Source organism: Prionailurus bengalensis, chromosome D1 (assembly GCF_016509475.1).
Source record: "Prionailurus bengalensis isolate Pbe53 chromosome D1, Fcat_Pben_1.1_paternal_pri, whole genome shotgun sequence".
NCBI lineage: Eukaryota > Metazoa > Chordata > Mammalia > Carnivora > Felidae > Prionailurus > Prionailurus bengalensis.
In genome coordinates this window covers 38,922,069-38,937,928 of record NC_057346.1, presented here as the reverse complement: position 1 = coordinate 38,937,928, position 15,860 = coordinate 38,922,069, and the positions used below count along the sequence as shown (strand labels likewise).

The 15,860-nt window shown below is 46.3% G+C and overlaps 1 protein-coding gene across 12 annotated transcripts in view; it reads left to right on the top strand.

The window, feature by feature from the left end:
* Positions 1-15,860, top strand: part of AMOTL1 (angiomotin like 1) — a 155,977-nt gene that overhangs the window by 83,725 nt on the left and 56,392 nt on the right. For all 12 annotated transcript variants that reach the window (XM_043579910.1, XM_043579909.1, XM_043579908.1 and 9 more), the window contains one exon: positions 3,705-4,638. In XM_043579910.1, the coding sequence (XP_043435845.1) occupies positions 3,705-4,638 (934 nt within the window). The remainder of the gene's footprint in view (positions 1-3,704; positions 4,639-15,860) is intronic.

The following is a 15,860-nucleotide window of genomic DNA, read 5'->3' as shown; positions in this document are numbered from 1 at the left end:
TTCCTCTATGAAAACTTCCTGCCTATTTTTGAGGGCTTTTGAGATTGGTAAAACTGGAAGGGAATCTTTAAAATCACTGTAGGGAAGGATCTCACGGTTCTTGGCAAATGTGCTTATGAAAAGGGAATTCAGCAGTTTTCGTGCTTGATGAGACCCCATTCCTTTTATTATTCATCCCCCAAAATCATTTTCTTTTGGAAATATATTTTTATTTAAATTTATATTCAAGTTATTCACAGCATTCATTTTTCTTTGAATTTGCTTTCAAATTTCAGAGCAGTTATTCTGAGGGTAAGGACTGTGCTCTCTTTACCTTCTGCCTCGGCACCTGTCAGAACGGATGTAACAGATTGGCAGTCAGGATTTGCACAGTGAATGTGTGGCCCATTTCAGCCCGCATGGATCTCTTCATCGCCTATTACAGTTATTTGGCAATTCATCTTATGTGGACTTGGAATAATCTGTTTTTAGTGTTTAAAATTTTTTATTGTTGTTTATATGTCAGTTTATATGTCAGTTTTATATGGGTTTATATGTCAGTTATAATATACATTCTCTGAAGGTAGGGAGTAAGTTCGCTTTTACTGCACATGTGGTCTTGCGAAGCAGATATGAAGCCTGCCCATTTTACAGAGGAGAGAGGTTCAGAGAAGCCAAAAAACTGGCGTGAGATCTCATAGGTGTGATTTGGGATTGTGGGGGCGAGGCAGAGTGATATGATCAGAGCTGAGCTTTAGGAACCAGCCTGCAGAGTTTTTGAATTTGCTGGGCAGGTATTTTCTGAATGCTTTCTGTGTGTCAGGGTTGTATTATAGGCACTGGAGATACAGCAGGTGAATATTAACAGATAAAGTTGTGCTGTCCGGTTCTTGAATTCTAGTAGAAGAAGACAGATAAGAAATGCAGTGTGGATCGAAGAAAGAGATCAGAGGCAAGTGATATTAGGAGGCTATTCAGGACATCTAGGCAAGTGGTAAGGAGAGCCCAAACCCAGGACGTGGCTGAGGGCATAGAAGTTAGGGTTGCGGTCTTTTGCTGTCTCAGAGACACTAAAAATGTCATCTAGTGCCACCTTTTCTCATATTTTAATGCCAAAAAGAGTAAAAGTGATGTAACCCTTGACAGCCCATGCCAAAAAAAGGCACAAAGCCAATGACATATATCTGTATATATGCACATGTGTATGTGCAAGTATATGTATATCTATATATTTTGTAAGCATACCCCACCACCTTTATTTTTTCTCATTTCACTGTGGACTGAGAAAAACCAGCTTGGCAATTGATCAAATGTGGGGAGAAAAGGAGACAAAGGGCCAAAAGTTCATCTGAAATTTCTATCTGGATGACTCATAGATGATAAGGATGTCACTTAGGAAAAAAAAAAAAAGAAACCCACAAAACAAAGAGGCAACCTTGGGGAAGAAAGATGTTTTGAGGGGAGATGATGTGTTCTCTGTACATATAGAAACACAGAGCCATCGTTGCGTGGAATCGTAGAACTGAGGCTGTTTGGAGATGGTCGAGTTCTGTTCTGTCAATTTGCAGAGGAGATTGAGCTCAGAGACAGTAAACGATTTGCTCAAGGTCATGCCAAGGTCATGCCGGTAGTAAGAGCTAGAACTTTTACTGTCCTCATGCTGTATAATTTCCTCAGTACACTACTTATTAGTATTGTTGTGAGATGGATACGTTGTATATTTCTTGGCATTCATTAGGTATTCTTTGCTGGTTAAATGTTTGCTCCCCCATTACGTGCTTCCCTGGGTTGCGCACTAGGGAGAGCCAGATGAGGTGGCATGATCCTTGCCTTGAAGAAGCTGAGAGTCTTGTGTAAATAAACCATTTCCATCTACCGTGATCATTGCTGTAATGGTGATATTGACAAATGGAGTGGGGACTTAGGAGAAGGAGGGCTCAAGCCTGCTGGGCTGCAGAAGGACACGATTAACTCAGAGGCAGCTGTGAAGCTATCACGTACAGCACGTCTAGGAATGTCCCAAGGAGACATGGTGAAGTGCACCTTTCTAGGGAGAGGGAGCCAAGGCCTAGAGGCAGGAGGGAACTGACATGTCTGGGAAGTACGTGATCTTAGGTGCTGGTGGCCTGCACTGTTGCTGGATAAGTAAGGCCATACCTGCTACATCCTAGGGTAGAATGTCAGTTTCATCTGGTAACTAACCCCTGAGGAATCTTGTGCAGGGGAGTGATATTATTAGGTGTTCCTATTCAAACAGTCTTTCAGGGTAACGTGGAAGATAGGTGAGGTCTAAGGGGTGGGTTTGGAGGTGGGAATGAGAGGCGTGTCAGAGAACTAGATAAGGAGGCTGCTGGAATTGTCTGGGTTTGAGACACCAAGGGCTTTGCAGTGTTGTGGAATGAACACAGATTTTGTTGCAGAATGAGTCAGGTCCTGGTTCTGGCCTTTGCTGCTCCTGTGACATCTGTCATTGCCTTCTCTGAACCTCCCTCCTCATCTGTAAGATAGGGGAAATGGATATCTGTGTCATATGATTTTATGTGCCTCATACGATTTTATGTGGAATAAACAAAATAATGTATGGAGAGAATTTAGCACAAAACTTGACACATCATATACACTTTTCAAATGGTTCTTGGGGTTATATTGTGGTTATTAATAATAAACTTGGAGATTGGGATGGGAATGAAGAAGGTTGGGAGAGATGTTCAGGAGGTAGAATTGACAGGCTGACCCTGGATGTTGGAGGTAGGGGAAAAGGAAGGAATTTTGGAAAACTCCCAGGTTTCTGGCTTGGCAAGGAGTAGATGAGGCAGGGATATGGGGTTTGGTGAGGGTGAGGTTGGGGGTGCGGAAGGCATGTTGAGTTTGAAGAACTAATGGACCGTCTGCTGGTCGTTGTAGGTGCGGGTCCTGAGTCAGTGGTTGAAGACCAGTGGCAGGTGTGATGATGGAGGAAGTTCTGTTGAGTGAGGGTGGAGGGCATTCAGGGCAGAGTTGTGGGAAACACCAGAATTTAAGGAGCAGGTGGAGAAAAGGGAGTCAGAGAAGTGCACGGAGAGGCAGGGGCTGGAACCAGGGCGGGTGTTGGGAGTGGGAGACCTGGATGCTGAATTAGGAGAGCATTTCAAGAAGCAGACGATCAACGTGCAGAATGCTTCAGAGAGGTGAGGTGCATACTACAGGAGGTGGAAAATCCTCATTGGGCTCGGTTGCTAATCAGAGCAGTAGGGAGGGTGTTGAATGGAGCATCTGGAAAGGGGAGACCAGCGAGTGCAGATCGCTTACTGAGGGCAATCAGAAGAGAAGGGGAGGAGAGATACACGGGCGGCAGTTAGGGGGACATGGGTAGGGCCAAGAAAAGGGGATTCCTTTTTGCTTGATCTTGGTTTTTGGCTTGCATTTATTTTTTAAGATGGGGAAGATTTGGCATGTTTGTGTGCGGATGGGAAGGGGCCGGTGGGGCATTTAAAGGAAGGGGAGAGGGGAAGGACAGAGCAAGGTCCAGCAGGAAGCGGGAGGCCTGGCAGTGGAGAGTGGTAGAGACGCTTTGAATTGGAGAAACACTTCCTGAGAAACTGCGGGGTAAATCGAGGTGGCAGGGTATTTGAAATCTTGTCTTTAAGTGCTACTGTGGCTCAAATGTTCATTATTCTACTATGCATCAGCAGGCCGGTATTCCTGTGGAATATCCTGATACCTTTTCTCCTGTGTTTATCTTTCAGTTGAGGATCCTCTGTGCAACTTCCACTCCCCAAACTTCCTGAGGATCTCAGAGGTGGAAATGAGAGGTTCCGAGGATGCGGCAGCTGGAACAGTGTTGCAGCGGCTGATCCAGGAACAACTGCGGTATGGTACCCCGACCGAGAACATGAACTTGCTGGCCATTCAGCACCAGGCCACAGGGAGTGCAGGACCAGCCCACCCTCCAAACAACTTTTCTTCCACGGAAAACCTCACCCAAGAAGACCCACAAATGGTCTACCAGTCGGCACGCCAGGAACCGCAGGGTCAAGAACACCAGGTGGACAACACGGTGATGGAGAAGCAGGTGCGGCCCACACAGCCTCAGCAGAACAATGAGGAGCTGCCCACTTACGAGGAGGCCAAGGCCCAGTCCCAGTTCTTCAGAGGGCAGCAGCAGCAGCAGCAGCAGCAGCAGCAGCAGCAGGGGGCTATCGGCCATGGCTACTACATGGCTGGGGGCACCAGTCAGAAGGCCCGGACTGAGGGGAGGCCCACGGTGAACCGCGCCAACAGCGGGCAGGCACATAAGGACGAGGCGCTCAAAGAGCTTAAGCAGGGCCACGTCCGCTCACTCAGTGAGAGAATCATGCAGCTGTCCCTGGAGAGGACCGGAGCTAAGCAGCACCTCCCTGGCTCAGGGAGCGGAAAGGGGTTCAAGGCGGGAGGGGGCCCCTCCCCCGCCCAGCCCGCAGGCAAAGCGCTGGACCCCCGGGGTCCTCCGCCTGAGTACCCCTACAAGACCAAGCAGATGATGTCCCCGGTCAGCAAGACCCAGGAGCATGGACTTTTCTACAGTGACCAGCACCCGGGGATGCTCCACGAGATGGTCAAGCCATACCCTGCTCCTCAGCCTGCGAGAACAGAGGTGGCCGTGCTGAGGTACCAGCCGCCCCCGGAGTATGGGGTCACGAGGTGATTATCAAGCCCAGAGGTTTTAGTCTGGCGCGTCAGAATTCAACCCATTATGTTCTTAGTGCTTGTTATTTTCAAGGCATGTTAGGTTTTGCCATCAGTTTTGTTTTCTTTTTTTTCCTGTGCATAATATTTAATAAGCCACTTCTTGGCCAAAATACGTAGAGTGAAACAGAACAGAGAGCAACTAGGGATATTCTCCAAATGTAACAGAAGGCGACTGGGGATTTCTGAGTTGAGGGGAGGAGACTCCGTTGTTGGCTCTCCTGGGGAGCTGTGCCCAGTGGCCAGGCAAGGCAGCAATTTTCCTGGCTGGCTTTGCGGAGAGCGTCCAACTCCCGGAGCATGTTATTACCGTGGGGTTTTATGGAGCCTTTCTTCATTGTAGATTGGAAAGGAAAACGTAGTCTGATCGCTAGAACCGAGGAGTTAAAGAGGCCATAGAAATCATGTAGTCTCCCCTCCATATTGAACAGATGAGAAACTAAAACCTGGAGAGATTCATACATTTCCACAGCCCACAGCTCCGAGGCTTCTGGAGCTAGGCTCCCGTGTCCCGACCGTCAAAATCTCTCCCCTCCGTTGTGCTAATTCTAATCCCTCTTCTGATGACCCCGTGCATTCAGCAGCACTTGCTGACTGTAAACTCTGTGCAGCCTTGTACCAAGTTCAGAGATAGAGAAAGACTCCCTGCCCTCCAGAACCTGAGGGTGCTGTCCCGGGGGAGCCAGCCTCTGAGTCCATCGCTGCCATGCAGCATGCTGTGTGCTCGGAACCAGGGAGACAGCATGACTCACAACTGGAGGGGTGGTGGAAGAGCCCCACAGGGGAGGTGACCTCCAAACAGGGTCTTGAAGGACGAGCAGGAGCTGTGGGGAAATCACGCGAAGAGAGGAGGTAGCAGAGCGCGCCGTGCAGGGGGCGCGCTGTGCAGGGGGCGCGCCGCCTGTTTGTCTCGAATGAGCTGCAGTGCCACTGGTGGGGGCAGTTTGGCCAGCAGTGGCAGAGGTGTGTTAGAACAGGGAGCGGAGACCGACTGGTAGAGGGCTTTGGGAGTCCTACTCTGGAGTTTGGAATTTAGCCGTAAGCGATCGGGAAAGCCAGTGTTTTCAAGTCGACACTCTGGTGATGTTTATTAGGCTGACCTCAGGGGCAGTGAAGGGTGGTGATGAAGCAGAGGAACAGGACTGGGGACCGTGCGGACCTTCAGGAACAATTTCAATGGTCCAGCGAGGAATTGGGGTCAAGTTTGAGGCCGGAGGGGTAGGGGAGCGTTACATACTGTGAGAGGCGCGGAAGCAGAATTGGTGGGATTTAATGACTGATCAGGTATGGAAGCTGAGGAATCATAGGGCAATTGGAAACCAAGCTCTCAAGGGAGAAATTGGGTCCGAAGATACAAATTTGGGAGTTCCCGGCATTTCGATGTTGCCGAGCTTCTTGGGGAGAGTGTGGAGCGTGAGAAGAACAGGCAAGGGGCCACTGCCTGTTATTGGCTATGTCTTCATTTTCACAGAGGGCCTTATTTATCTGTTTCTAAATCAGACGAGTCGAGTTTTCCCTGTGCGACCCCAGCGACTGGGCGCAGGGCATACCTTGGCTGTCCATCTTCCGAAAAGGGTGTGACTGGGCCCTGGCAGGAAGAGAGCCGGCCGACGTGCCCTTTTCTTCCCAGCTGCTGACACGTTTCCGCACACTGGGCCAGAAATGCCAGCTTGGGAGCAGTACGATACCTTTTAGACCTCTGACGGGCTGCAGAACTCATTCTTGCTAAAGGGGGCACAGCCTGACCCCACTGAGGAATCCAAGATGGGGCCCACGGGCTCTTGCCTCTTACCCTTTTATAGTTCCTTAAGCCACATTTAACTTAGCCTCTAGAGCTTGGTAGAAGGTGGGAATATCCCCACATGAAGCCTACTTCCCTTTGGCTTTACAGCAGTGCCTAAAGTGGGTCATTCTGCTTTTCATCATTTGGCAGTACGTGCGATATGGAGTGGCGAGATATGGGAAGGGGAGGAGGGAAACGCCAACAGGAGATGTACCCAGTTATTTGTGGAAAGTGTCATTTGTCTCAAAGCTATGACGTTAAAAAGAAAAAATGTATGAGGGATTTGAGCCAATTGCCAGTCTTGGCAGCCGGATTGACGTGGCACATCAAAATGGCGCAGGGGACGTAACAGACAGACCATTGAGGCTTGGCCCCAGAGCTACAAGGGCCCTTTGTGAGCCTGGCCATGGCGAGCCAGCATGGCTCCGGCGGCACAGCCCTGGGCTGACAGAGTAAACAAAGTTGTATCCACACCAGCCCTGCTCCAGACACATCTACCGTGGTCTGAACTTCAAGGGTTGGATCTGAAACTCAGCAGCGTGTGATGTTCAAGTTTTCTTTGAGCCAAGAGATGAGCAGGGCTCCTTTTAATTTCATGGATACATTCTCTTGTGCCGAAAGGGCTATCTGTTTGTCATTTATGGCAATGGTTTCAGAAGCCTGATGAGTCAATACATAATAGACTCCTGGACGTGAAGGAAAAGCCACTGAGTGAGATCATGGAGTCCATCGCCTTGCCTTGTGATGCAAAAAATGGGCTCAGCATGTGGTGAAGATTCATTCAGTGGTTTTGTCCAACCCTTTACTTTGTTCAGACTTCACTGATTTTTTTGCCTAGACGTGGAAAGGTCCGAAAGACGAGTGAGACAAGAGTGTAGAGCTTATGATAAGAGGAGTATGAACTTGGAGTTCTGGCCTTCAGAGTACTGACTCACCATAGCTTATAAATTCACCTGCCCTGATCTGCTAAAGACAGACATGTGTGGTAGTCTGTTGTAAAGCGTGTTAGTCTTCTCTGGTGGGAACCCCCATGGAGAGCCTATCAGTCAAAGCCTCCTTGACTTGTACCACCTTGGCCCTTGTTGTGGGTGAGGCTGATGGAGACGGGGAGACCGAGGTCCTGCTGAGGTGGCTGGGGGGACCTCCAGGGAACAAGAGCCAGCCACGGATGAAGGCTCTGGTTCTTTTTCTGCTCCATACTTCTTACCCTTCAACCCAGAAGTGGAAATGGACGGATACAAAGGAGGACAAGGTGAAAATTGGACAGTCTGTTCTATGTAGAACTGTGCTTCAAAAAAAAGGCAAGCATTTGGGTGTTCATTCTGACTCAGTTTGTGGAAACAGGACACTTCTAGAAGTAGTGACTTGGGGTACGGGACTGTACTGTGAATGGAAGCGAACGCGTGAGTGGGTTCTGGTGGGTGAGCTGACCTCTGTCACAGCGCTTGGAGTACGTTAATCAAATGCATGTTTGCTTTCCAAAGAAATCCGACCATATTTCCAAAAGTGGAAACCGAAGATGCCAAAGAATTACTCAAAATGTCCTACTTTCTTAATACAATTACTGTTAATATTTTTCCTATACACATTAAGTTTTTCACGTGTTGTAATCCTAGATTATATTTAGTTTAGTATCGTAGCTTTTTTTAGGTAGTTTTGTATCACATTCTTTTTGCAATGTGTAATTTCCATAGCCATCCTTTTTATTGCTGTGTAATATTTTATAGCACATATAACTTACATCATTTTTTCTATAAATAATGTAATGAACATCATCATGCATATCAAATTTTTCATGCCCTGGCCCCTAACCCTTAACCTCTGACCCTAATCCTAATCGTGACCCTGAAACTAGCCCTGGGCCTCTTGAGGGGCTTCTGGGCTACAGGGTGCCGGGCATATACCTTATCCCTCACCCTGGCCCTAGCCCTGACCTTGGCCTTGACCCTGACCCTAACCCTGGATCTGGGAGAGTGGCTTCCTGAATGCACAATGGAAGAGGCTGAGAGGCAGCCTGACTGTTCTGGAGAAGAGTCCAAACATTTAAGAATTGGTAGTATTTCAGGGCGCCTGGGTGGCTCAGTCGGTTGAGTGACCACCTCTTGATTTCTGCTCAGGTCATGAACTCACCATTGTGGAATTGAGCCCCCAGTCAGGTTCTGCCATGACAGTGTAGCCTGCTTGGGATTCTCGCTCTCCTTCTCTCTCTGCCCCTCCCCTGCTCTCTCTCTCTCTCTCTCTCTCAAAATAAATAAAACTTAAAAAAAAAAAGAATTGATAGTATTTCTGAAAATGAGTTTGAAGGTGGAGATAAAAACAGAAGGACCAGTTGAAAGTCTGTTTAAAGAGTCTTTGGAGCCCAGGTTCCCTCCTTGCTTCAGCTCAGTGGGTGGTTACCCTATCTGTTCTCACCCCACCTGTTCTCTGGAGGGGGGTCTCTGAACTTTTGGTTTACTTTTTTAGGAATCATTGTTTAGAGTTGAAATTATTGGGTACATTGTAGCAAACCTTTAATGACTTGTGATTCCAGATACCTTTGTAAAAATATGATAGTGCCTGTATCACTGCCCTTTGACCAACATTAGTCACTACAGTTACAAAAACTTTGCTAATTTAATAGGCAGTTGGCATTAATGATTTTAATTTGCAATTATAAGCTAGGTTATTGGGGGGTTATTTTACTAGTTAGATGGATTTGGTCTTGAAAATCAACTGTGTTTTTTGTTTGTATGATCTTCATGTTATAATGGATTCAGAGTACACTAAGACCTGTTTCCTCTAATGCTTGCCCTGATTTTCCAGTTTCTAGAACTCTGTATGCTGGGCCTGCTGTGTAGGTTACCTCATCCTAGCTCTCTCCTGCAGTTCTGAGGGGTGGGTGGTGTCACCGTCACTGTCATATGGTGTGGGGGGAGGTCCATGATGTGCGTGGTAAACCCTCAGGCTTAGAGGTGAGTTAAAGTAACGTAGTCCCAGGCACCAGCGTGGGAAGTGCAGGAGCCAGTGAGCAAACCTGGGTTTCTCTGCCACACGCTGCAGCTCCCAGAAAGTGAGCCCTCGGCCACCCCATTGTATGTTGCAGTAGAGGCAAAAATACGGTTTTTATTTGGTAGGTCTCCTCTGGCGAATTTCTAACCAGATGTATATATCACACCTGATGTCCAGCCTGTGCTCTGCCCACTTCTGTTTTTTGCAGGAGGTCTAGAATACTGATGACGTATTCCAGACTCTAGGGGGAAAGGCCTCCAGATGCCCCCTTTGTCTCCAGGTATCTTAGAAGGCCTAGGAGCAAACTTAAGCTTGCCGATGTCTGTAGCTGTGAGCTACAGCTGGCTTCTGGCTTACTTTCATTTGGAGGGGGGGACCGAGGCAGTGTTGTCTGCCTTAGCCTCTTTTTAGCAGAATGCTTCAGTTACGGAAGAGAGGGTACTGTTTTAATGACTAACTTTTGGGGCGCCTGGGTGGCTCAGTCGGTTAAGCCGCCGACTTCGGCTCAGGTCATGATCTCGCGGTCCGTGAGTTCGAGCCCCGCGTCAGGCTCTGTGCTGACAGCTCAGAGCCTGGAGCCTGTTTCAGATTCTGTGTCTCCCTCTCTCTGACCCTCCCCCGTTCATGCTCTGTCTCTCTCTGTCTCAAAAATAAATAAACGTTAAAAATTTTTTTTTTTTTAAATAATGACTAACTTTTATGGCTCAGTCAGTATCGATTTGGAAAAAGACTAAAAATGACTCCTGTCCACGAAGAGAGCACTCTCTTTCCACGTGTCCGTTGCCCTTTTTTGTCCTGTATCTTGGCTGATTCGCCTCATCAGCATAGGGGGTTTGATTTCCTAGCTTCCCAGGAGCAGAGAAAAGAGTGGTGACTGTTTACTAATATTTTATTCATCTGTGAATGTATTAATTTGATATTTAGTATGTAGGTGGATACGTTATAAAGGCCTGAAATGGTGGCGTTTGACCCAGCCCGCTGTCCGAGGCTGATAAAAGATGATGGAGCAATGGGGCGCCTGGGTGGCGCAGTCGGTTAAGCGTCCGACTTCAGCCAGGTCACGATCTCGCGGTCCGTGAGTTCGAGCCCCGCGTCGGGCTCTGGGCTGATGGCTCGGAGCCTGGAGCCTGTTTCCGATTCTGTGTCTCCCTCTCTCTCTGCCCCTCCCCCGTTCATGCTCTGTCTCTCTCTGTCCCAAAAATAAATAAACGTTGAAAAAAAAAAAAAAAAAAAAAAAAAAGATGATGGAGCAAGAGGTGCTGTGGACTTCTTGCACAGAGAAGCTGGCTTGCTTCTCCCCAAGGGTCCGTCATCTCCACCACCCTCTTCCCAGCAGGACAGGGGCTTGCCATTTCCTGTAGTCAGAGAGGGAACTTGTGGGTGTAACTAATGTCCTAAACCGCTCATGTTTTCCTTAAAAAGTGCACTGTGAATTCCCCCCCCCCCGCCCCTCCCCCCCAAGAAACCTCCAGGGCTGGCTTTATTTAGGATAGAAGACATTCTCTGGGAACATGCCAAATGAGGGTTCAGGGAGGAGGGAGGGAGCAAGAGGGGACACAGCCAAGGAGCACATGTGGCAAATGAAAGAGAGAGAACACCTCTCCCCAGGAAACTCCTGTCAATCCAACTGTGCAGCCAGAGTGCAGTTTAAAACACAAACAAGCATAAAGATTCATGCTAAAGAGCAGGGCTTACTTGGTGGGCTTGGCTTGAGGTTTGGAATGTGCCGTATTGCAAGAAAGAATGTTTGGTGGTCCCATCGTACTTTTGAGTCGGAAATGCCTGGAGGAGGAAGGAGAATTTTCAGAGTAAGTGTGTTTCCAGAGTGGCGATTTGTGGTTCATCCAGTTATGAAAATGAATTGCTATGTAGGACAAAAGGTAAGCCAGATCCAGAGTTGTTGGATTAAAGACTATGCATTGCCCTTAACGAAAATGAGGCTATGGAGCCTCGTTTAAATTCCACCAGCTAAACGTGTGTTTTGAATACCAGCATTCGAATTTAGGAGTTTCTACAGTTTTTAAGCTGGATTATGGCTGGATGAGCTAGGTAAAATGCTGTTTATTCTGAGAAATGGCTCTGCAGTATGGGAATTTCAAAGGCTAGGGTCAAGTTCAGGTTACTTTCTTAGGAAACCTAACACAATTCCAGCTATGATGCATTAAACAAGTGACTTCTTCAAACAAGAGGATTGTCTATATCCATCCTGCATAGCAATAAATCTGATCTTAGTTTACGCAAGACTGGAGTCTTAATTTGGGCATTTACGAGTCTTACCGGTGTCTACACAGCCAACGGGTCTGGGTGGGGAGGCTGTGGGTTTGAGAGAAGATTTGAGGAGTTTTGAGTTCTGGCTCTTCTGTTTTGCAGTCAGTTGTGTTAAGTTCTCTGAGCCTCAGTTTCCTTATCTGCAACTTGTTACGGTTGATGTTTTCTAAAACTAACTGATTTTTCACTGCCAAAAAAAGACTAACCATTGTTAAATACTCTGTTCTCTGTGTTGCTTTGAGGGTCAGAAAATTATAAGAAAATACTGTTAGGTTGGAAAACTCTATGTAAATAGGTATTTTTGCTTAAGGAGCAGTCTTAAAATTTGAACCTCTTCACCATGAGCCAAGAAGCTCTTTATTATTTCGTTTCATTTTTTCATTCCTTTACCTCGTTTTGTTTACTTTCTGATTATTAAAATAACAATGCAGATTTTTTGGCTTGTCTTTATTTTCTAATTTTTGTAAAGTTCATGTATTCCTTAGGCAATGAATTTTTGTTTTGAGTAGCCATACATGTTCGTTGTGGAAATTATATAAAGAAAAATAGGACAAGAAAAAAAAAACCCATAATCCCATCACTTAGCATTAGTCACTCTGACCCTTTGTTATAATTCCTTCCAGTCATTTTCCTGCATGCTGTTTTTCACGCATACTAGGTGAAATTCGAATATGTGTCTTATCTTGAGGATTTAAAAAAAATCCTGGGGTGCCTGGGTGGCTCAGTCGGTTGAGCATCTGACTTCGGCTCAGGTCATGATCTCACAGCTTATGAGTTGGAGCCCCGCATCAGGCTCTGTGCTGACAGCTCAGAGCCTGGAGCCTGCTTCGGATTCTGTGCCTCCCTTCTCTCTCTGCCCCAACCCACTTGCATTCTGTCTCTGTCTCTCTCAAAAATAAATAAACATTAAAAACAAATTTATCAAAAAACAAAAATCCTTTCTTAGGGACTCAGTTAGAACTTGTTAAACTGAATTGTTAATGTCAGTAAGCTGAAAAAGGTTATTTTGATTTTATTTCTCTATTAATAACTTTGCTTTGGAAAACATATTTAGCCGTCTGCATTTTCTCTTTTGAATTCCTTGATTACATCCTCCATCCATTTATCCACTGATGTTTATTTTCGTATCATGGTTTGAAACATTTTGTCCATCACACAAGCCAGATTTATAAATGTTCGCAGGATGGCCTAATTGCAGATGAACATACAGTTTCATACGTTGGATATAGCTTGCTGATCACCCTTGCTGCTTGGGGATGCGGGGACCGCAGAGAGGGGACTGCTGATCTGTTTGCATGAATTGCTCTGACAGTCACTGAATTCTGGAATTATCTCCAAAATGAGGCCTTTTGGTGGACGTTATAGCAGGGTCTTCAGCAGTGCTGTCCAGCAGAAGGACAGTGTGAGCCATACGTGTCTGCTTAGAAATGTTCTAGCAGCCATGTTTTCTTAAGAGTTGAAAGAAGACAAGTCAAGTTAATTTTCAAACCTAGTTTAGTTAACCCATTAAAAACCTATCTTTAAAAACATGTTTTAGTTAGTTAAAACTGTTGTCATTTCAACAGGTAACCGACATAAAACAAAAAGCTATTAATGAGCTCTTTTACATGCCTTGTCCTAAGTCCTCAGATTTTGATGCACGTTCTACCCTTCTTCCGCATTTCAATCCAGACTTGCCACATTTCAGGTGTTTGGTAGCCCTTGTGGCTCCTGGCTACTCTTTGGGACAGCACAAGTCCAGAAGGAGGGAGGGCCGTGTCCGAGAGAGAATGTCCTGATGGGTCCAGGCACTACCTTGACATGATGCTCTCATTCTGCATCCCGCTGCGGGACAGCTGCTCAGAAGTCGGAGATTCTGTGGGCTGGAGTGTGCCTTGATCCCTTACTGAGCTTGAGGATTAGGGACCGTGGTGTTTGAAGGCGAAGGGACATTCAAGGGTGGTACCTCTTGCCTTTCTCCTAACACCTATTGGCGGTGCGTGATAAGAGAGGCTAACAGGTATTAAGTACTTCCCTAAAGAGAGACACTGTGTGCAATGCTTTGTATTCCTTATCTCACTGAATTCTCACCACCACCCTGTCAGGTGGATATTATCATCATCACTTAAAGGTGAGGAAGTTAAAAACTTTTCCACGGGTACCTGGTTAGAAAGAAGTCGAAGCAGAAAAAGGATACCCCATACTAAAGAGCAGCGCTCTCTTGTACTAACATGGGAGTTAGCCCTCGTGTGGTGCAAGGAGGGTGATTTCAAGCCCGGTTCAAAGTCCATTTTTTGGCTTTCTAAAGGCCTTGAAGTCTCTGCTTTGTGAATCCTGAAGGTTGCATACTTTAAAAGTAGGATAATGTATGGCATGAGATCAGTGAATGCCCAAGATTGTAAGAATTAAGTGATGCAGTTGACGTAAAATGCTAATGTGGTGCATTTACGGACAGGCGCTAACAAATACGAAAGTTTAAATAAGTTCGTCTGTGAAGGTTTGCAGTATGCACAGAGGAACAAATGGATTGTTGATTAGATGCCCTCAGTGACCTTGTTTCCGCAGTCCAAATAACATCGTCGCTCCCATTTTGAGCTGCATTTTGTGACCCCAAATACGTAAGAAGGGCAATAACACGGAGCCATGTTATTTATTATATTGGCAATCTCATGACTTGAGATTCTGTCATGAACCAATTATCCAGAGCCAATCTAAACACCAGAGGTCTCCTCTTTAATAGCGTAATGTTGAAGGCTTAGCCGTTATTTGAAAGCTCATCAAGCATATATGTTCTCCCAACTTGCTCTTGGGCTTAGGGGCTAAATCAGTTGACACAAATGTATGGAGTACCAACTTAATAGAAGTCATAATTTTCTACCCTCAAAAAAGATACATGCTAGGGCGCCTGGGTGGCGCAGTCGGTTGAGCGTCCGACTTCAGCCAGGTCACGATCTCGCGGTCCGTGGGTTCGAGCCCCGCGTCGGGCTCTGGGCTGATGGCTCAGAGCCTGGAGCCTGTTTCCGATTCTGTGTCTCCCTCTCTCTCTGCCCCTCCCCCGTTCATGCTCTGTCTCTCTCTGTCCCAAAAATGAATAAACGTTGAAAAAAAAAAATTAAAAAAAAAAAAGATACATGCTAAAAATTTGGGAGAAAAGGCTCATGTATGAAAAATTAAATAATAATATATTTAAATACAAATTCAGGAGAACAAAAGACATGATATAGTCCAGTGATTGTAGGTTGTCAGGATTGTGATTTAGGCATGTTGTAAGCTTGGAGGAAAGAAATGGGGAGCAAATTCTGGGGTCAGGCTATGGGCAGCATGGTCCAGAGTCATTGATGATGGAGGACCCTACATGACCCTTCTTTCGTCAAGATGTGACTCTTTAAATGCTATGATTCTTTTTTTTTTTTTTCTTTTTTTAATACATCACTGTGGACTTGGGGACAAGAGGCTTTTTCAGCTTTGCTCAGACATATTTAAGTAACTGGTCGGTTCGGTGGCAGATGGAAAAAGGTCACTTTCTGTGGCGTTCCAAGGCTCGTTGCATTCCTTCAGAAAGGAGCGGGACCTGGTTCATGGTACTGGCCTCAGTTTTTGTGAGCATTAGGTAAGGTGATGAAACGTGGTGCCTCCCAGATAGCCTAGGCCCCCAATAAATGCCAGTAGAACGCTCTCTGTAGACAGGACATTAGCCCGTGAAAGCTAATAATGTTGAATGTAAGGAACAGTCCAAGAGAACAACTCAGAGGCAGATTTCCAGCCTTCCTGCTTCCCCCGAGGCTGCTCGAGCCTACAGAAGCTGTGATGCTTGGTGTTAGGGTGTGGATCATGGACACCCCCATGGTGTGGTTGCTCCGACAAGGCCACGGGAACCCAGGAGCAACGAACCAAAGGGTGGCCGCCTTCCCTCCCTGTTCTCGCCAGTATACGGAAATAGTGAACTGCATGGACTCTGGAAACCAAAAGCCTGGACTTGGGTCTTCTTTATGTTCCTATTATCTCTGTTATATTTTGTAAGTTACCATCCTGTGCTTTGTTTTTCTCATCTAAGTAGTCTGACATTGATACCTATTTTATAAGGCAGTTATAAATGCAAAAAATGCTAATAAGTATTAGCCATAACAGAAAAAAAATTATTGGGACTTACGCATGCATT